Source organism: Crinia signifera, chromosome 6, assembly GCF_055691185.1.
Source record: "Crinia signifera chromosome 6, ASM5569118v1, whole genome shotgun sequence".
In the NCBI taxonomy this organism is placed as follows: Eukaryota; Metazoa; Chordata; class Amphibia; order Anura; family Myobatrachidae; genus Crinia; species Crinia signifera.
Genome location: NC_139222.1, coordinates 98,383,465 through 98,406,194, shown reverse-complemented (window position 1 = coordinate 98,406,194; position 22,730 = coordinate 98,383,465). Strand labels below are relative to the sequence as shown.

General features: G+C 43.3%; 1 protein-coding gene across 2 annotated transcripts; it reads left to right on the top strand.

Annotated features, from left to right (window-relative positions):
- Positions 1–252: 252 nt before the first annotated feature.
- Positions 253–21,966, top strand: RTF2 (replication termination factor 2). Of its 2 annotated transcripts, none has more exons than XM_083146530.1 (9): positions 253–472; positions 2,254–2,348; positions 3,355–3,448; positions 4,388–4,524; positions 5,771–5,849; positions 10,604–10,717; positions 19,097–19,154; positions 19,822–19,908; positions 21,593–21,966. In XM_083146530.1, exons 1-9 carry the CDS (start codon positions 404–406, stop codon positions 21,766–21,768), a joined length of 909 nt encoding a protein of 302 aa, XP_083002656.1. In that variant the 5' UTR covers positions 253–403; the 3' UTR covers positions 21,769–21,966. The 2 variants fall into 2 exon arrangements, with proteins under 2 accessions (XP_083002656.1, XP_083002655.1); XM_083146529.1 differs by having other exon boundaries at positions 255–472; positions 21,590–21,966.
- Positions 21,967–22,730: the final 764 nt, after the last annotated feature.

The window sequence follows — 22,730 nt, the reverse complement described above, 5'->3', positions numbered from 1 at the left end:
TCTCCCTGGTGACTTGGACAGACATTCCCAAGTACGGACGGCGTTTGCCTGTGACACCTGTCAGCAGGAGCACGAGGAGAGAAATTGCAGTCTCCGTGAGTGGTCCGGGCATGTAGTAACCATCCGGGAAGGCTGTGTGTAAACTCTCGTTTCCCATCTCCTCGACCGCCGCCGTACGACGCGAGTACAGTACAGTACAGTACAGCGCTCATAGCTCCGCCCCCAACACCGCCCCCAACACCGCCCAGTGTATGACGTCTGGTCCTTCCGGCGTAGGGCGCCGAGTCGCTACCGAGAGGTTGCCAGCCAACCTATCACGTACAGCTTGTTTGACGTAATTTCCTTGTTACGTTACGTAACAGTTGTGGTTGTTATCGCTGTGTTCGCTGTTTCCCGGTGTAAGATGGGTTGTGACGGTGGTACCATCCCCAAACGCCATGAACTGGTCAAGGGGCCCAAGAAGGTGGAGAAGGTGAGAGCGCGATGTGTACAGCAGGCAGATGCAGCTGTGGGAACTACAGGTCCCAGCGTTCCTTAACAGCAGTAGTCGTAGTGTGTGTCGGTACTACTCATCATGTGACTGTGTATAGGGAATATATTACACCTCTAGCAGGAATAACAGTGCGTACAGGCAGTTGGAAGCACAGACCTGTTTGTTGCTGAAATATATCAGACCTGCTATGAGTATCCAATAATCCTTTTGTATTATATTTTTTATGTAGCTATAGCCAGCACTGCCCCAGTATAGTCCACGAATGCTAGTAGTATGCCCAGGTGCCGGACGCGGTCCCGACAGTCGGGATCCCGACTGTCAAAATGCCGACAGACAGGTGCCCAAACGCTATTTTCCCTTGTCGGGGTCCACGACCCCCATAGAGGGAGAATAGAATAGGTAGTGAGCCAGCAAGGGGCTTTGTTGCGCTCACCATGCTGTCTGAGTCCGGGCAGTCGGGATCCCAACGTCAGGCTAATGACTGTCGGGATCCCTATACCACACCCATATGCCCAGTAGCAGATTTACCACTAGGCAACAATGGCAGCCACTAAGAGCCCGGAGGGTCACGGATTGTGTCACCCTATTTTCAATCTTCCTAAGGAGTGTCTGTTAATGTATATTTGCTACTGCCAGCAACAAATCAGTCTGTCTTTCAACTTCTGTTTAGGCTGCGTTTACACATTGTGTTTTAGCAGGATGCAGAAGAACAGGAGGTACTTCCTCATCTTTGTAGCCACCGTTTATGCTCCGAAACTTACATAGCCACCCTCCTGTGTCCACTCCACCATCTATTACCTTTAGTAAAGTTGTGGCAAGTGAAGCGAGCCCACAAGGAGACCATGGTGCTGCTCATGTAGTGGCTAATGTAACTCGTAGCGGTGGCCGCAAAGATGAGGATGTACCGAACAGGATCCTGTTTTGCAGGATGCAGCTTCTTGTGTCTACACATTGCGTTTTAGCAGGATACAGCAGGCTTGTAAATATATCCTTTGGAGTAAGCATCTTGCTAAATAGCTCCTGTTTGACTGTATTCTGCTAAAACGCAATGTGTACATGTAGTGTTCACTCTAGGTTTCGCAACGGGCAGGGTGCCGGGGGGGTGGACCGGGCCTGCCGACATCACAGCTGGGGGCGGTCCCGGATGCCACCATCATGAAAGGGGGCGGGTCCGGTCGTCATGAAAGGGGGCGGGTCCGGTCGTCATGAAAGGGGGCAGTCCCGGCCGCTGCTGTCATGAAAGGGGGCGGTCCTGGCCGCCGCTGTCATGAAAGGGGGCGGTCCCGGCTGCCGCTGTCATGAAAGGGGGCGGTCCCGGTCGCCGCTGTCATGAAAGGGGGCGGTCCCGGCCGCCGCTGTCATGAAAGGGGGCGGTCCCGGCTGCCGCCGTCACCAAAGGTGACGGGCCCGGCCCCTCCAAAGTCACTATGCTGCCGGGGAAGCCGGGCTTCCCCGTGAGGCTGTTTTAGCGGGGCGCTGCGAGAGGGGCAGCCTAGCGGGAACACTATACATGCAGATTTAAATGTGCAGTCTCCTTCCTGCCAAACAGGTCCCTTTAAAAGGGACCTGTCAAATTGCAATGTGTAGACGCAGCCTTAAGAATTCCAGTTTAAAGCATTAGGACTAATTCCGTTAAACAGTCTATGCTGCAAGTAGTAAAATGTAAATTTGTTGGGAGATAAGCCTGTCATGCAGGACATCACAAATGCTGCTGTTATATTATTATTTTATCACATTTTTTTTCTTGTGTCTTCTTTTAGATTGACAAAAATGCTGAATTGGTTGCCCGCTGGTATTACTGCACTCTAAGCCAGGAGAAACTGAAAAAGCCAATAGTGGCTTGTGAGCTGGGCAGGTATGTCAGAGATGTTTTTTCAGAGGGCCCATGTATGGGATGTATCAATCTATGCCAGGGCTGGCCAAACTGGACTTTGCTATTTACCGACAGTTCACTTTTTACAGACCACTTAGCTGGTGCACAGGTGTAATGATTACTAACTTACACATTTTCCAACATGTGCTGCATTTCTTATAGACACATTTCATTTCCAGGTGCACTGTTGGTGGAAACTGTTGGTGCACTGTTGGTGGATCTCAAGTTTGCCAGAGGTGCAGGGTGATGTCCGAACTTGGACATTATTTCAAAGCCGTGATCATTGACAAGGCATGGTTTTGCCTTGTAAATGATTGCTGTTAAAAAAAAAAAAAATCCAAAACCAGCCAGGCAAATTCGGATCATATTACATATAGGGGCATACACACCAGATGACTGTACTGAGCGATCCATTAGGGCCAGTGTTCTCAGGTGAGAATACTGGCCCTGTTTGCTGATCTGACTAGATTTATCCTGCATGCAGGATATTAGTCGCTCAGCGATAGTGATGCATAGGGCAGCGCACTGCTATCGCTATGGCCCCAAAACACGGAGAGGTGTAGGGTCATTTTTTTTAAGCGTTCTAGTCAAATTAAGTCAGATACCTTAGAAAATGGCAACAGATGAAAAAAATAAATGGATAACTGGGTTATCTAATGGAGGCGCAGAATCTAGAGCTTTTGTGTCAAGCTGCAGTACAATAAATGGGGGTGCCACTCCCCAATAGATATGCAAGAAAAGAAAGTGGCTGCGCTAATAGAATGAATAATTACGTATTGCCAGTACCAATAATGGGTAATTTAATGGTTAATATAGCTAAAATAATTAATATCAAATTGACAAAGAAAAACAAAACACATATAAACTCCACATTGATACATTTCTTATATAGCACAGCAGATTCTGTTGCACGACCTCCCCAATAGTTTGCCGTATTCATTGTCACACCGTCAGTATGTTAGCTAACCATTATTTCATTTTCACACAGGCTGTACAATAAAGATGCAGTTATTGAATTCTTACTGGACAAATCTCCGGAAAAACCCCTCGCAGAGTCTGCAGCCCACTTAAAGAGCATGAAGGTAAAGTAACTATTGAGCGTTCCACATGTCCAAGTTACTCACACATATTTTGTGCTCGTTTTTAGAGAACTCTAAATATACTGACATTGGTTTGAAAGGATGTCGTATTTTCTGTGTTCTTAACCAAAAACTATTCATTCTGATTCTTTAACAAATGGTAAAAGTATTAAGACACCATAACAAAGATCAGCATCACTGAATACCAGAAAATTAGCCAGGTACTATGAATGAGGGCTACTGATTAGTAAATCTAAAATGTGCTGTATTAGCAGCTAATCAGATATTTGCCTTTTCTGTGTAAAGTGCACTACAAAGCAATCATTAAGCCGAGAGCTACACATTTACCTACAGTCTCATCAGAATAGCTCCTGCAATTTACATTTATTTTCATGATACTTATGGTGAAATTCCCCATGTACTTGGCATTACAGCTCCCTATGTCCTCCCAATGAACAGGCCAATAGGCACCATTTGTGCAGCAGCCATGTAGGAATGACCTGTGTACTGCAGAGAATTAATACCATTATATGTTGCTGCATGTGGAAATCATTCACTTCTTGGTTTTGCAGAAAATAGAGCTGCGCAGGGGTGCGGGTTTAATTTTTTTTTTTATAATAAATCAGTCAATCTGGTTATTCTATAAGCAGGTGTCATGCACACGTACAAAATCAATCATCACATAATACAACAATAGTACTCCTAAACACATATAATATATTATAAGAGATATAATCACAGGATCTATTAAAAGGCCGTCTCACTGGTTAGCATTTTGTTAGTGCTGAGAACATTTTGTTAGTGATGATGTCCAGTAAATTAGTAAAGCATAGAGGCAATATGATTTGGTTTGCTCTGTAGTAGTGGTCAACTGTGTTTATTAATTGTATAGTTGAAAAAGATTTTGTCCTCCTGAATACATGTGTCATTCTTTTCTGGTAGAATGTGATTGAGTTGAATCTAAGTGATAACCCAGCTTGGGCTGGTGACAAAGGCAACACGAAAGGGGACAAATACGACGATCAATGTGCACAGTTTATCTGTCCTGTTGTTGGCCTGGAAATGAATGGCAAACACCGGTAAGTCCTATAATAATTATGAAACTTAGGGGGCAGGTTAATTTCTGTCAATGGCCTTTATTCTGATTGAGTCGAAGTGCTGCGTGTGCGGTCGGACGGCCGATGTTTGATGTTTGCACATATGCAGAGGCGTTTCTGCGCATGTGCGAGCGCCTCGCACGTCCGAACACGGTGTGAGTTCCGTGCAGAAGACGATCGGTCGGAACCATCCGAGCAGGGGGTGGAGAGGGGCGTGAAGGGATGTTTGGGCTCATTACCATATGCGTACGCTCCATGTTTCATGGCCGTTCCCATGAAAACGCTGGGTGGACGTATGGTAATCTGGCCGTGACGCACATGTGGGGGGCGGACATATGACATAGCCGGAAGTCACCCATATCCCTGCTTTCATACGGAAAATGCCTGAGTGGTCTGGAGCACTCGGTGCTGCCTGACGGCTCGGTCCATCATTCGATGGTTGGCGACCATCGGAGAATGGGGGAGGTGTTCACATGAAACATCCACTCACGGTCCATTTGCTCTGCGTCTTACCGCATTCGGATGGTGTGAGCGATCCATACGGTAGGCGGGGCTAAGAACACTCTGTGCCCGTCCGAAAATACGCATTTGTCCGAGTCGACTAGAATAAGGGCCTATGTGAGCTGTGTGCCGTCAGAATGTTTATAACTGGCACAACACTATAGAGAGTAACAGGAAAATGGGCATTGTTACTCTGTCATTATTCTCTGCCCATTCACACGAACATCTTTTTCCGTCCCTATGGCAGATTCATTTTAGGTGCTTGACCACCTGGCATTAATTGTAGACTGATTCTGACTGTCAGGTGCTATTTTTGATGTATGCACCTGAAATCTTCCCAGTGGGAATAGGAATGAAATACTTTATCTTTAGCATTTACTCCTGCTACTGTGCAGCGCTGAACATAAACAAGACTTGTACGGTCAGAGAGTAGGGCAGGTGCATATGCTGCACTCTAGCTGCCTATATGCACTATGCATTTTCTATATGGAAGCAAATTCCTCTCTTTGAGTGTCCACTTAACCATCTTTCGGATTAAGTAGCCGCTTGGCAAGTGTATCACTGGAATGTTATGTAAATCTTGAAAAGCATTCTTACATAATGTACATTTTCTTTCAATGGTTAGGAAAAGTCCTACAATCTGCATGACAATACAAAAAATAAGTTTGACTAGTGAATAAAAGTGACGTTGTTAGGATCCCATGTAAAATCTCCTCCTTTACCCTAGGTTCTGTGTGCTGAGACACTGCGGATGTGTGTTTTCTGAGCGGGCACTGAAAGAAATCAAAACAGACATATGCCACAAGGTGAGTGTCTGTAAATTGATGTAGGGGCAAAGGGAAATAGGGTGGAGGACCATTGCACTGGTTTAGATTTAGGTTAGGTTTTAATTAGTCTGAACAAATCCACAATTAGATTATCTGTAGAGGGAAGGATATTCTCTCTGGTAGTCAAAGATGTAGAGGTGCACCCTTGCAAGTAAGGTAAGCATTTAGAAAAAAAGGGAAAAAGACTCCCTTTTTGCCGTGGCATTCTTATGAGGAAATTATTTACATAATCCCTGTATATCAGGGCTGGGCAACACCGCCCCTCCAGATGTTAATGAACTACACATCCCAGGATGCTTTGCATTAGTTTTGTTATGTGGCCATGCTTAAACTGATGCAATGCATGCTGGGATGTGTAGTTCATCAACATCTGGAGGGCCGGTGTTGCCCAGCCCTGCTGTATATGGAACTTGTACGAAAATAGGTAAAGTTCCAAACACTTAATTACCTCCAGCTTGGTTCAGAAGTGCTAGTCACAATAACGGTAGTGGTTAGGGTGATCCCTCGTTTGTGCTAAAATGTAACGTTTAATTGTTTGTTCAAATAACACTAGAGACACACAAATATAATTGACACACAGACAAACAAGTGACAAAAAAATGATGAAGTCTCTCAGAGGGATAATTATCTTATAATATAAATGTATCCTAAAGTGCTAAATTCACACACTCTGGATATTGTACAGAGTAGGTTCTTTAGCATTTGTTAGATCTATGAATAGTATCTCTAAATACAGATGCGTTGTCTCATGCCAGTATTCTTAAGATTGGTAACTGGAAACAGTGTCCAAGCATAAATAACAATGTTTCAAAACTATCCGTCAGAGTTTATTAGATAGTGTCTGATGTTGGAATAATTCCAAGGCCAGTTATTAAAATTGATGAGGCACACATATGCATTCCTAATGGCTATGGTTAGGAGACCACAATTAGTGTCCTGTCCTCCATATGTAAGGACAGTTATGTCAATGCTCACAGATGGTGAATACCCTCAGAGAAAAACGAATTGTAGAGAGAGAGCAAAAAGGTGATGCAGGCTTAATACGGTCTCGAAAGGACCAATTAATGTCTAATTATGCTAAATTTCCTAGACATGACACTTGCATTATTGGTAAATAGCCAGCACAAATCTTAGTAGATCTGATAACAAGGATAAGTTACTGGCATCACAAATACGCCACTTATGTCCTACCGCAGTAAATATTAAATTGCATAGAAAATTCTTAGAGTGCAGAGCAGGGACAGGTATGTTAAATTTATACTGTTAATCAGAAAATAGGTAACTTAATGTCTCCCCTTGGAAAATAGAAATTAATTGGAGAGAGAAAGTATTCCAGATGGAGTATAGAGTCTCCCTGGTGAATCCCCAGAGGGTGGCTGCTGTCCGACTTTATGTAACTTTTGCATATTCAGGGTACTAGATCTTTCCAGAGAGGTCTCCCTCTGTTACTGGTCCGACCCAAAATATGCCATCTGCCACTATAGTAATTTTAGTGGGCTTTAAGGTATTATGGGTGTGAGAGAACCCTAATCATGGGAATATCCAGGAGGTGTGGGTTCCCCCCAGGAAGTGCTGTGGCTGCATTGCTGACTTAGATATTGCTTCTATTTACATAGTGCAGTGAGAATCATGACTTGAACGTAGCTGTAACAGGATACAATTTATTTAGGAGGGACAGTAGGGGTGAGATTTAATAGGGTGAGAGATTTGGTGAGAAATCTCCAGTTTTTTTTAAAGCGGCAATCATTTACCCTGCAAAACCAGTTTGATTTTGCAGGGTAAATGATTGCTGCTTTAAAAAAAACTGGAGATTTCTTACCAAATCTCTCACTTTCTGAATCTCTCATCCTATTAAATCTCACCCAATGTGTCTTTTGCAAGTTCAGCCACAACTGGCAAATTTCTAAATTCCTTTCAGTGAGCATCCCACAGACAATTGGTCAGAAACTGACTTTTGCAAAAATGGGGAGATGCAAAAGCAATTCCTCGGCAGATTGAAGGAACCTAAAGAAGAGGTGGGAAAACTAAAAAGTGCAATACTAAAAGCAACAAAAAGCTATCTACTAGTATTAAAGCAAAAAAGATGGCCTTTAGAAAATAAACAGAATCAATATAATGATGACAATGAGGAGTAAACTGGGAGAGGACGGCAAGATGCAAGGAGGTTGAGAAGGTGATCAGGTGTGCAAAGGCTTTCAGGAAATGGAACAGTCAGTAGATATAGAGAGCAAAACTTTATAAGTGAAAGCAGAAAATGAAATGTAGGAATAATAAGAATTAAGCCAGAGGGAGACATGGCAAAAGCAGATCCTCTAAATTTAAATATTTTTGCTCAGCATTCACTACAGAAGGAGAGTACTGTCTGTCCTGCTAGATTGCGGGGTTTTACCTATAAACAATAGGCAAAACCCTGCTCATCACAAATTGCGGGTGCTGAGCAGTGTGTGCAGCGATGTGTGCTGAGCAAAAGTGCTTCGGCACATCGCCAAGCACAGCCTGCAGTTGCCCTAACTGGGCTTAAAACAAATGATTGAGGATCCACATAGACTTAAGGATTGGTGACAAGAGCCATGTGCTATATCTATCTATCTATCTATCTATCTATCTATATCTGTATTTTGCTACTACTATAGACATTTATTTTATGTAGTTGTTTGTGGTGCATGAGAACGTATAGTCTACATGTAGTTTTCAGGTGTTGCCTGCTTGCTCCCTATTCACTCCCACAGTATTAGGCATTCCCAATCTCAATCCTCAAGGCACACTTCGTCTGGATACACACCTACAGATTTATCTGTCCAATCTATCTGGTGGGAACAAAAGTATGGAATCATATGAGAATGGAATATTTGCTCCCAAACACTGAAAAAGAGACAATGGCCATTAAGACAAATTGTTTAAAGCCATTTAATTTATCAAATGTATCCGAACGGTCATTTTTATCCGTTTTGAGGCAAATGGTTGATTTTCATTTGCTCCTGTACATTGCCAGATTTTTGTTCTCAGCAGATAGATTGGACAGATATCTTTTGTGTGTGTACCCAGCTTAAAGGTGCGTACACATTAGCAGATATATCGGGCATTCTATTGACCAGCTGATATATCGATGCACCATCGGCCAGTGAGTACGAGCAATATATCTGTGAACGGCGTTGTAACATGCGAGGGGATGTGTCCGGGCACACATCACCTCGCATGTGACCGAAGGGATGAGGAATCATTCGATGGTCGCCGACCATCAAATGATTTCTTTCACCTTCAGAAATAAGTTAGTGAAAACTGGCTATTTCTGCTGTTATCCACCAAAGACAGGGTGGGCACTGATGTCATGTGACGTCAGCTGCCTGCCCTAAATCACCACGTCTGCATACCCAGTTGAACGCCCAGCATTATTATGGGTACGCCCTCCCCTACCTGTGCGAACACATCCAGAGAGTGTGATACTCGCCGAAGGCGTTCACACAAATATGCACATGTGCAGACACCCACCATCGGAACAGGGACGAATTTGGCCCCTTCCGCGCCGAGCTGACTCGTCCCCCTTAGTGATATTGTAGCATATTTATATGGTGCAATGCTGATGCTAGCATGCTTCGGCAGCCTTCCACTGTTTGGATAAGCTTGTACTAGTACTGCAAGTGGCCATATGCCCTGTGACTTTGTGACCTGCAAACCTACTTATTTAAACACATATTCTTATTATTTTGAGCCAATAAGCATATAAACCGAGCCTTCATTCACCATCTTATTTTACACCTATTCTATGTGGTGTGAGTGTGTCTTCATTATTTGCAGTCCATTCAGTGGCAGCCAGAACTTGCTCCTTACGAAGCAGTAGGATAAAGGTGGCATTCAGCATCACGGCCTTTGTGAACGATGTGCTCCAATGAAATACATAGTTAACGAACCGCAAAATGAAAGCTAACTTTGAAATATTGCTTAGTGTGTATGGGACTTTATGTCCCATACACACTTTATGTCCCATACACACTTGAATGCTAGATGTCAAAGTTCAACAGAATGGGATGTGATCACCACTGTCTCCAGCTCTAAAAATTTGGTCTGTTATCCCATCAGGCATTGTGCATGGCTGCGATGAATGGTCTGGTATTCTGCAGTCTTTAAGTCCATCCAGAACAATGGGCCTTGCACAAATGTACTTCTCAACCACTAAGCACCAAGTGTGTACATCCAAATTGTACTGATGAGGACATCAAGTTAACACTGTTCTATTCCTGTCAAAGGAATAGAACAGAACAAAGAGAATAGAATCTGTCAAGACAATGACACACATCATGCTGTACTGTATGTATAACTACACACACACTGCTTGATTAAACAATTCCCATGTTTATATTGAAGTTAGTGGCTAGGACCTTCCTTTTGGACAGATTTAAGCTAATTCTAGTAGGCATATAGATTAGTCATGGATTTGGTTATGGATCTGGGGTTGATGTAACCTGGGCAGAGTTTCTTCTTTATTGTGTTGCATCATATGAGGAAGTCGGAGCGATTGATCACATGGTCACCCAGGAGGGAGTATATGTGGCGCACACAGCTCACAATGTGCTTGCTTCATCATAGAACCTGTGCGCCCCTTAGTTATATAGTCTGAGAACTTTTATGGCTGATCATATCATTACTATGCTTTACACAGGATTTCCTATTGTAATGCTTGTGTGTATGTGTCTTATGTATTTAAGGTTGTTACTGTTTCATTGGTTCCCCATTAGTGTGGTGCACGGTTTCAAGACACAGATCTCATCCTATTGAATGGCAGTAAAGATGAAGTGGAAGAACTGAGGAAGAAAATGGAAGAAAGAAGATTAAAGGCTAGAATGGAGAAGGTGAGACCATTTTTTCATTCTTTAAACCAGTGGTTCCCAACCTGGGGTACTAGTACCCCTGGGGGTACTCTGCAGACCAGTTGGGGGTACTTGAAAATAATAGAGTTAATGGTGGAAGAAGAAAAAATATTTTGATGGCAGAAGATTATTCCCATTGCCATGGAGACAAACCACGTTGCATCAGTTCCGGTTCCATCTGCAGTGTCTTCAGCGTCTCCTTGTGCTTTTGCCTGACCAGCAATCCACTGGGAGCTACCCGCACTGCCCTCAGGCACCAGCAATCATATGACCGCACTGAGACGGGTGGACAAAGCAGTGGCATTAATCCTAAAGGCATTAGCGTGAGCCCTGGAAACAGTACACAGCCAGCGGCCAGGCACGGAGAGGTCCAATTCCTGGCTTCACACTACTCTTCTGCTACTCCTTAATATAAGTACACGCATACTGCTCACTTCCACTCGTAAGTACTGTGGATATATCAAATTGATAGGAGGGGGTACTCATAAATGAAAAGACTAATCAAGGGTACGGGAGAGAAAAAAAGTTGGGAACCGCTGCTTTAAACCAATAGAGTACGTTAGTAGCCAGTGGCAGTTTTGACCCTGAAATCTAAAACTGCCATAATATTAAATATCTATATAACCTTTTTTGCTATCTTAAATTTTTCTACCCAGAAGCATAGAAAATGGGTAGCTTGTAAATTCAACAGCACTGCCATAGGATTAATAGTATTGTTTGCACCACACTTTAGAGCCAGTCGCCATAAAGTCCTATAGCGACTGGCATCCCCTTGCAATGCCTTCTGAGCTACAGCTATTGGCCACAGGTAAGTGCATCAGTGAGCAGTGCCGCAGCTGTCCCTCCCCATATGATTAAGTAGTAGTTGTATTGGGATCACTATCTTAATGTATCTCGCAATACCTGAAGAGAATTGCCTGACCTAACATGGTATTCCTTCACCATGTGTTAGCATTCAGAAATGGATCAATATACTCATAGGTACCAGCATTCTGGTATACATACATGACTTGTGGTCCTTTTATATATCTGACAAAACCATAGTGAGAAGCTTATTGCAGCCAGGGGCCCTGTGTATTTTGTCTGCTTCGCTGTTACATCCTAATCCTTTCATTATTATTATTTTCATTGGCACAGTCACATTCCCTTAAGGCAGGGACGGGGAACCTTCGGCCCTCCAGCTGTTGTTGAACTACACATCCCGGCATGCCCTGCTACAGTTTTAGCATGGCCAAATAGCAAAATTGTATCAGGGCATGCTGTGATGTGTAGTTCAACATCTGGAGAGCCAAGGGTTCCCCATCCCTGCCTTAAGGAGACACTGCAGTATAACTGAAGGAGCCATTCCATGGTTACATATGTAAAACTCAGACTGCGTTTAGGTTGTAAAAAATGATTTGGTTACACTATAGATATAAACTTGCCAGATAACATGGTGTTTATTTTTTGTTTTTGTTTTTTTAAATTACATGTTTGTACATTAAAGATGTTTGTATTCTATAAGATATAAGAAAGTAATAGAAGATGTATTTCTTCTACGATCCCATGGCAGCCTTAACATTGGGATTTCATCCCTCCTCCTCGTAATTAGACAGGTTACTTTTTTCCCAGGGACCTCCCCTTCCTGTATAAATCCCTGCTCCTCCCAGACCCTGGTGTCTTTTTTTCCTGTCTCCTTGTGTAGTTAGAGGCAGGAGTGGTTACTTTATTTTGGGCTCACTTCATAGATACAGGGGGTCACTATGGGAAGAGCAACATGGAAGCGTGGCTCTAAAGAGTACTGTCCATGTAAAAAGGCAGGAGCGGATGGGTAAGTCTCCCAAGAAGCATATATGTATATCACCTTTAAACCGCTGCGGAAATCCAGATGGTACTGCTACAGAGAGCTGCGGCGTCCAGGCAGCGTGTGCGACTACAAGCACCAGGATTCAGAGCGCCGGAGGCTACTTCCGCCGACGCTAGGCTTTCAGCGTGGCGGTGACGCGCTTCCGCTGCGGCAGGACTACAGCGTCCACAATGCATTGCGGTACGCCATTTCCGGCAACAGCACGCCCAGGCGCGCTCTGCACAGTCAAAAGCCGCTGTACGAACGGCACTATGGCAGCTTGTATGGAAGCAGAGGGATCTCTGAGCAAGCGGTGGTACAGCGTTTCTGAGAGGCCAGTGGCAGTGACTTTGTTTAGCCGGTTTAAGGTAGGACACTTCCTTACTACTCGGATACCTCAGATGTTTATAGGATATCTCTCATGGGAATATGTTCATTCAGGTCCTTTGACAGTATGGAACAGCAGAATCTGCCTTCCCCCACTAGAGAAGAGAGTGCCCCTGTGAGGTGAGCCTTGTTATTTTTTATGCTATTAGGAATAGGGTTTTTTGTTATAGCATAGTGACAGGCTTTCTTTCTCCATAGTGTGCCGGAAAATGAGGTACAGGCTGGAGCTAGGAAGAAAACAATTAAGAAAAAGCATAGAGAAACATGCTGCATGAACTGTGACAGAAAGTTTGAATTTGTACAAGGCAAAACACTATGTGGACAGTGTGAAGTACAACCTAAACAGGACTCAGGAGCAAGTAGTGATAGTCATACTAAGATGCTTAAGGATTTGATGGACTGGATGAGAGACTCTTTCGTTTCCAAAACAGAATACAGGGAAGATCAGGGCTCTAAGAGGTCCAGAGATCAGGCAGGTCTGCCATATGAGGATCCCAATACTTCTGATGAGCATGACGGGGCACAGGTTGCTGATGATGAGCCTGGTGAAATTAAGGAAGACACTAGAATATTCAATTTTGAGACAGTTGAGATTATTCTGAAAAATATATATAAAACCATGAATTATGAAGATCCGGTAACTCCCGTGGAGGGGGCGGATGTTTTATTTGAGGATAGGTCGAAAAAGACAAGATCCTTTCCGGTACACCGTGTAATCAAAGAGGTCATTAATAAAGAATGGACGAATGTGGAGAAAAAACAGGGCAAGTTGTTCCGAGTTGACCGGATGTATCCCATTAAAGATGATGATTTTATTAAATGGTGCGGACTACCAAGAATTGATGCAGCTGTGGCGGAGGTTACATCTCGCACTACCTTACCGTTGGAGGACGGAGCCTCCTTCAAGGATCCAATGGATCGAAGGATGGAGAACTCATTAAGAAAACTACACTTCTCCACGGCTGTGTCTTTGAAGGCGGGTGTTTCTATGGCATCGGTAGCCAGGGCCCTTAGGGTATGGTGTGCCACTCTTCATAATGACATTGAGGAGAAAATCTCCAGACAATATCTATTAAAGAATTTAGAGGTGATCCAGAAATCGGTGGAGTTCTTATGCGAGGCCTCATTGGATGTGACAACATTTGCAGCCAGGGCTATGTCAGCTGGAGTAGCCACAAGAAGAGCTTTATGGCTAAGGCCCTGGGCTGCTGACTCCAATTCAAAAAACCGTCTAGTATCATTACCTTTTGAAGGAGCATTCCTATTTGGGACCAAATTGGATGCGCTAATTCATAGGCTCACGGGAGGTAAATCCTTGAAATTACCTCAAGATAGGAAGACTCGTTTCCAATATCCTTCAGGCTCCAGACAAGCGTTCAGAGAAGCCAAGTCTTATAGGCCGGGTAGGCCATACAATCAAAGAGGGGCTTTCGCCTCTTCTCGCCAGTCCTTTCGTCAAAACTTCCGAAGAGGTGGCAGACAATGACAGTCAGCAGTTTCCCCCGGTAGGAGCCCGGCTGTTACTATTTGCCAACATTTGGGGGAATTCAGTTCAGGACATTTGGGTTCAGAACATAGTGTCCGAGGGTTATCAGCTGGAGTTTGCTCAGATACCTATCAAGAATTATTTTATGGAATCAAGAGATCCGAAAACAAAGTTGGAGAAGAGAGAATTGAAGAAAATCATAGTCAATCTGTTACTAATAAGGGCAATAGAACCGGTTCCATCAGAACAAAGGATGGAGGGGTTTTACTCCAATCTTTTCCTAGTCAGGAAGAATACAGGAGGTTTCAGAACTATAATAGACCTAAGGCGTCTGAATCAATACCTGAAAGTAAGAAAATTCCAAATGGAAACTATGAAGACGATCACAGCAGGAGTAAGAAGAGGAGACTTCATGGTGTCTCTAGACTTAAAGGACGCCTACTATCATGTTCCGATCCACATCAGTCACAGAAAATTTCTCAGGTTTTCAATCAAGGGAAAACACTATCAGTTCACGTGCCTCCCCTTCGGGTTAGCCTCATCCCCGAGGGTATTCACCAAGGTGCTAATAACAGTGATAGCGAATCTCAGGAAGAGGGGGAATTCTGCTGTGGCCTTATTTGGACGATATTTTGATAGCTGCTCCTTCCAAGCAAATTCTAATGAAACAGCTCAAGATAGTAAGGGAGCACTTGCAGTCGCACGGATGGCTAGTGAACGAAGAAAAGAGCCAGCTGGAGCCAACACAAAGAATAAAGTTTCTGGGAGTGATGATAGATTCCGTGAAGTTCAACATTTCCCTGTCAGAGGAAAGATGTGTGAAGATAAGAGAACTAACAGTCGCCTTGGCAGAAAGAAGAGTTGTAGTTCTCAGAGATTGGGTGAGGCTTCTGGGAATGATGTCATCCACGATCGGGATAGTTCCATGGGCTCAATGGAACATGAGAGAATTACAGTGGGCAGTGTTGCCATACCTAAAGAGAAGATGGACAAAAACAGAGAAGGTGTCAATTCCGGACAAAGCAAGGAAATCTCTGTCATGGTGGAGCAAGCCAACCCTGAGGGACAAGGTGACATCGTTGAAGGTGCCCAAGTTTGTAGTCATTACAACCGACGCGAGCCAATCGGGCTGGGGAGCCCATTCCGAAGGAGAGACGGTACAAGGGCTATGGACAAAAGGAGAAAGTCGGAATTCATCCAATTGGCGAGAGGCCGAGGCGGTATGGAGAGCAATCGAGTTCTTTTCTCCAAGAATCAGGAAGTCAGATTTAAGAATCTTCTCCGACAATACCTCAGTTGTGGCCTACCTAAATCATCAGGGGGGCACGAGGAGCAAGTCCCTAATGAATGTAGTTGCGAAAATAGTGTCATGGGCAGAGGAGAATCTGAATTCACTAACAGCCTTATTCATGCCCGGGGAACAGAATGTGCTAGCAGACTTTCTCAGTCGAAAGCAGATCCTCCCAGGCGAGTGGGAGCTGAATGGAGAGACTTTCAGGGAACTAACCAGCCGGTTTGGAGTTCCAGAAGTGGACCTCATGGCAACACATTTGAACAAAAAGGTAGAGAAATTCTTCTCCAGATTTTGGCTACCCCAAACATCAGCAGCAGATGCCTTGTCAGTCCAATGGGTGTTCCGATTAGGGTATGTGTTCCCACCTATTCCATTGATTCACAAAGTGCTAAAGAAAATAATGGAGGATCAGGTAGAGGTGATAATAATCCTTCCTTTCTGGCCTCGGAGATCCTGGTTCGCAACAGTACAGAGATTGGCGATTCTAGGTCCATGGACCCTCCCACTGAGACCAGATTTGTTAAGACAGGATCAAGTGCTTCACCCGGATCCAGCTACGCTAGCTTTGACGGCTTGGAGATTGAGAGGAACTCCTTGAAGCAGAAAGGTCTGTCAGACCAAGTGGTGGCGATCCTGCTACAAGCAAGGAAGAAAGTTTCTTCAAATATCTACTATAGGGTATGGCGTACCTTTATCAACTGGAGAGGGGTGACATTACCAATCCAAGAGACATCCACAGCAGAGATTCTACAGTTCCTGTGTAGAGGGTTCTCCGAAGGTCTGGCCAACTCTACATTAAAGGTGCAGATCTCAGCCTTGAGCGTCCTGGTGGAGAGAAGGCTAGCAGAGGAGCAGTTGATTATAAGATTCTGTAACGCAATTAAAAGGATGAGACCTCCAATTAGAGCGCTAGTAGCATCATGGGATCTGAATTTGGTTTTGACGACCTTAATGAAAACTCCATTTGAACCTTTGTCCGAGACTTCGTTGAGACATTTAACATGGAAGACAGTATTCTTAGTTGCCATAACATCGGCAAGAAGAGTCAGTGAACTACAAGCCCTTTGGGCGGAAGAACCTTATTTAAAGATACTTCCAGGAAGGATTGTTTTAAAGACGAATCCACATTTCGTTCCAAAGGTGATTTCTGAATTCCACCTCAATCAGGAGATCTCGCTACCTTCATTCTATCCTGACCCACAGAGTGAAGAAGAAGAATTGTTACACAGACTAGATGTGGTAAGATGTATTACCATTTACCTACAAAGAATGGAGGACGTTAGGCAATCAAGAAGCCTGTTCATCATCCCGGAAGGAGCCAGAAAGGGGCTTACACCTACCAAGCAGACCATCGCTAGATGGTTGAGAGAAGTTATCTCATTTGCATACAAATTGGAAGGAAGAGAAGTTCCGGCGATCATTTCGGCACACTCCACGAGGGCTACGGCGACTTCCTGGGCTCTGAAGGCGAATGCATCAGTCAAGGATCTGTGCGACGCCGCTACTTGGTCCTCAGTCCATACCTTTTCAAGGCATTATGAGCTAGATGTATCAAGAACTCAATTTGGGAGTCAAGTTTTGCAGAGTGTGTTTAAAAAGTAAAAGTCTATAGAACATGCTTTCGTGTCCCTCCCTTTCTTATTGGCTTTGGTATTTCCCAATGTTAAGGCTGCCATGGGATCGTAGAAGAAAACATCGGATTATACTCACCGATAATTCCTTTTCTTCTTAGAGACCATGGCAGCCATGGTTTGCCCTCCCTTTGTGTTCTTTTTTCCCAGGAATGGAAGGAGACACTCGAAAAGACACCAGGGTCTGGGAGGAGCAGGGATTTATACAGGAAGGGGAGGTCCCTGGGAAAAAAGTAACCTGTCTAATTACGAGGAGGAGGGATGAAATCCCAATGTTAAGGCTGCCATGGTCTCTAAGAAGAAAAGGAATTATCGGTGAGTATAATCCGATGTTTTTTACCAGCACTCAAGAAGAAATTTATTTTTGCTTACTATCCCTGTCAAAAAAACACTTGGAAGCTATCTCACGATTCTGGACCTGTCGTTTCCCATGGAATTAGTGATCGGTATTCTCACACTGGTCAACCAGTGGGGATATTCTTACATTCATAGAGCCTTTGGGCACTTACTTTCATGTTTCTGTTGCTATACAATACAGAAAGTGTGTAAGATTCTGGTTTATGGCCACCTCCATTGTTCTTTCTTTTCGCCAGACACATCCCCAAGAAGTTTTCACAAAGGTACTAATGATATTAATGTGAGAATTAAGGAAACATGTGAAGTTGGAAAATGGACAAAAGCAGCCAGTTGCATAAATTGATATGACCATTTTTGTCGATTTTCCATGTTTGGGAGTGAAATTGTCATTTGATTCCAGAAATGACCAGATTTTCATTCCAATCAGATTGGAAAGATTGTTTATAGCATGTAGCCTGCTTAAATGTGGTCTTAAACTACAAACTATAAAAGCCAACGCATCACATGGGATAACTATAACGCAGACACATGGCCAGGCTGTGTCCTGCCCCTTTCCCACTGCAGCCTTAAAACGGTATATTGCCGATTTTTTAGGGCAAAATACCGTTTAAGGCTGCAGTGGGAAAGTGCCAGAGTTGAAATACCGTTTAAAGTTAAACGGTATTTCAAACCGTTTTCAAAGCAGTGTTTTAAACTGTAATCTACTGTTTAAGAGGCAATGGGAATGCATCTTAAACGGTATTCTTAATGTAAACAGGCTACAATTCAAGCAATTGGTTGTTGCCTGTGTTGTGACACTCCCCACAACCCTGAAAAGCCCATTAAAGTCACAGGCACTCATTTGTGCTGCTAAAACGTTTTACCTGCAATGGGAATGGTACTTAAATGGCATTTAAAACTGTAATCTGCTGCAGTGGGAATGCTAAATACCGTTTAAGATTACCTGTAACTTAAAACGGGTCTGCAGTGGGAAAGCAGCTTATCATTCAAATATTTATTTGTTGTGTAGGAATGATCTAAAATAGAAAAACAATAACTTTGGGGATGTAAAAAAATGTTTTACTATTAAGTGCTTGGTACACCAAGTACAGCATCCTCAATGTATAACAGAGAGAACTCAAACTGTTGGATACTATGTTCTATGTACTATGATACTAAGGGCACAACAGGAACTCTTTGCTTGGGTGAAAAAAAAAAAAATAAACAGCTGTAAAGAAACAGGATGGACTGTGTTATATCAGGAATGGTAAAACCTATACATAGACCTCAGTGCATAATGCAAGTGTATAGCACTTACTACTAAGCAATTCTGTCAAATCTCAGGCTGTAAGTTTCCTATGTTGTGAGAGCAATAAAACTATTTTGTTTTTTTTTATTGTAGAAATCCAAGAAGCCCAAAACTGTGGAGAGTGCTGTTACAAATGCTGCTACAGCGGAAGGTAAACAGCTCTGCGTGTGTGTGTGACAGTAATGCTGTAAACGTTAGTTACTAAAATGGTAACGATTGCCTGTGCAAGTTGTCACCAATCAGACACTTGCTTTCCTTCTGTTTGCACAATTAGAAAAAGGTTACAATAATGTGCTTATTTGTGCCTATTTTCCTAAAGATTCCAATAGCATAGTTTCCCTGATCATTCAGAGCTCAGTCCTACAGATGTATCCACATATGTCAAACCCCCTTGTACGTTAAACAGTCCTTCTAGTTGCTTTATGCCATGGTAACTCAGTAGCGCTGAGCATCTTTACTTGCAGCCATTTTAGTTACAGTTCCTCTTACTTTATGGGAATCGGACATCCAAGCAGCTTCTACTGATTAAAATATGTAATATGACTATGTTCTGTGTGTGACTACGGCTGTCTCTGCATACAAAATGCTACGTTACAGTGTTTGCCAGTAAGACTCTGTAACATAGCATTTTGTATGCAGTCATTTACACACAGAATGTAGGCATGCAGTATAGCAGGTTAATCAACAGAATAAGCATCCTGTTTACAGATTTGCTAATAAGATACATTGTAATGGAAAAAAGTCACATGACATGTATTCAGGTACATCTGTAGTTCCCACATTTCATAGATTAATAACATTTCCATTATCTGCTCCAGGTTCTGCAGGACCCTCTGGAACAACAGATGGAAGCAAGAAGAGCACCAGAGATAAAATCAGTTTTGTTTCCAGCAGCAATTGTGCAGGTAATATTGCAAAAGCCATCTTTGTAAATGTATTTTCTATATAACATTATTAAAATGGTTAATACATCAAGCTGTTTCATAATGGTCTTATGATGTGCAGTACTGTCTGGTGAAAGACCTATTGCATAGTGATAGGTTGATAGTTGTAACCAGAGGCTCCTGGGCTGCCGACCAAGGAGTGCAGTGGTGCGGATCCCGGGAATCGGCATAAGCTATTACAGTGTTAAGCCTCCCCCTGGCCAATAGGAGTCGATCCAGCATATATTCCTTGCATGATAACATGCGTGCATGTATATATGCCACCCCTTCATGTTTCTGTATCGGCTAGAACTAGTACAAGGTCTAAATGGGACGGTACAAAGGGTGGCCTTTATTCCATCTAAAATAATTCTAACATTACAGGCAGAGTGACACTTAATAGACAGCTGTATAAAGGGACCCCATTTTTCTGCATTTATTTATTTATAGTTTCTTATATAGCGCAGCAGATTCCGTTGCGCTTTACAATAGTAGACCGTGATAAAATAAACTGGGTAACAACAGACAGACTTGTAGGTAGGAGGGCCCTGCTGCAATCTTACAAGCAGCATGTTCCTTCTCTCTCACAGTTCTAAACATGGTAATTGCTATCATATTAGAATTAAACTTAAGATATGCTAGCTGGCTATTAAGGGTGGGGCAGTCACCATCTTATCTGCCGCTTACATGTGTCCCTCATCATACACTCTATGCATGTGTATCACGTGTAAGAAAAGCCACATCACACTGTGACAGTTTAAACCTGCAACTCAGACACTGGGGCAGATGTATGAATCTACCTATAACGTTTTGCACATAAAGAGTCCCGCTTCTCCAGCATAACGTGGAGAAGCGGGAAACGTTATAGGCAGATGTATTAACCCCCCCCAAAGCCGATAAGGAGAGCTGTTATGCCCAGCGAGAGTGTCTCTCCTTATTGGCTCCCCCGCCGCCCCGCACATGCGCACTCACTTAACGCTGGTTCATACATCTGCCCCACTGTCTGTGAATGAGCCGCCGGAATAAACACATTTGCCACAACTAGCTTACAGCTGGGGGGGAATATCTATATATATTTATTATTATTATGTAGTAACTATTTGATTCATGATGAGCCTTTTTTCTTCCATTTTGATTTACCTGCTTATTTTAAAAGTTGCGGACAATCTACATGGCCTGTCACCTCAGGCTGCACAAGCAGTATTAGTCAGGTCTGTAGATGGGACTCAGCTTTCCATCCTGCTGTGCTATCTCTCCAGTTCAGCGCAAAAAGCTGTATTTTATAGCCTATTGCAGCGTATTCGTAAAGCAGAGCCAGATGGCAGAATTCTTACTGGTGTAGGAATGAGGAAAGAATCTGTAGGCAGATAAATTCAAATAATGAAAACAGATATCTGATGGATAACCAACTAAATATTCTAATTTTGTCAACAATTAGTATCTTGAACATTGACCATGAAAGTATACAATTTAGATGACCTTTATTTTTTTCTGTTTTTAAAACCTTTAAATAAAAACTATCTGGCTAGTTTGTACAAAAATGTAGCTCCCTTGTAAAGCAGGTTAGTGGTGTGTTGATGCCATATAGCATTGGTTTGTTATTACATTAAAACATATAGATTGTATGTAGACAGAAGTGTCATAGTTGTTTCTCTTAATACAGCAGACTCCATGACATCAGAGAATGCCGCCACATCATCCTCCGCTCCTGCGAAGAGGCCGTTACCAATTACTGACAAGAAATCCGAAGCCTACAAATCCATCTTCACCTCCCACAGCTCCGCAAAACGCACCAAGGACCAGTCCTCCAACTGGGTCACCCACACAGCATATTACTTCTAATTTCTTGTGGCACTGACCCCTTGTGACTGTGGTGTCTCTATTTTATACATATACAGGATTCCCCTATAAAACACTTCCCTTTCTGTGTTTTGTGTATATGAAGAAATCATTTATAGTTCAGTCCATATCTGAGATGCTTCTACTATCTGCATTAAAGTAAAAATGTTTTTCACTTTAATAAACTATAAATCGACTGTACTTTCTGCAGTGTTATATGTTTTCCGCCAGTGGCAAGACACCATTTTGTTTATAGAACTTTGAATTTGAGCAGGAGTTCTGCCTTCAGATGACTAATTTACTGGCTTGACTATAAACCTATGTCTACATTTTCTACATACTGTTTTTCTGTTAATTCAAGCGTTATTCTGTGCTTTGTACCCATATCTTTATAGCATCAGTTACTTATTTTTCTTTTCCTAGAGTGCTAACACTCTCACATGTGGAAAAGAAAATGTACAATTTGTCAAATTGGTATGAAGATATAGGGGGGTATTCAATCACCGGCGACCATGGGCGCCGGGCCCTATTCAATGCTGTCTTCGTCGACAGCATTGAGCAGGGTATCTCGGCAGAACGAGCTCGACTTCACAAGCTGTTGGGCTAGTTCTGCAGAGATCGGCCGGGAAGTGACGAGCTGCCGGCTGCAGCTCTCATCTTACTGGCCGCAACTCGCGGCCACGCCCCCTTCTCATCCCGCTGCAGCTGACCGAGAACGGGACAGTCACAGCCGCCGTGACCTCCAGATTGAATACCCCCATAGTCGAAACGAAAAAATAATTTTACAAAAAGCAATGCATTTTATGCTGCAATATGGAATTATGTGTGTGTACTAGCTAAGCCCGCTCAAAGCAAAAGCTTTGAAAGCTAGTCCCTGTGTTTCTGTGTTGTGATTGCCTCTGTGTGTTTCTGTATGTGTGAAAGAGATGCAGTGTCGCTCGCTGCCAGCAGATGGCAGTGTTTCG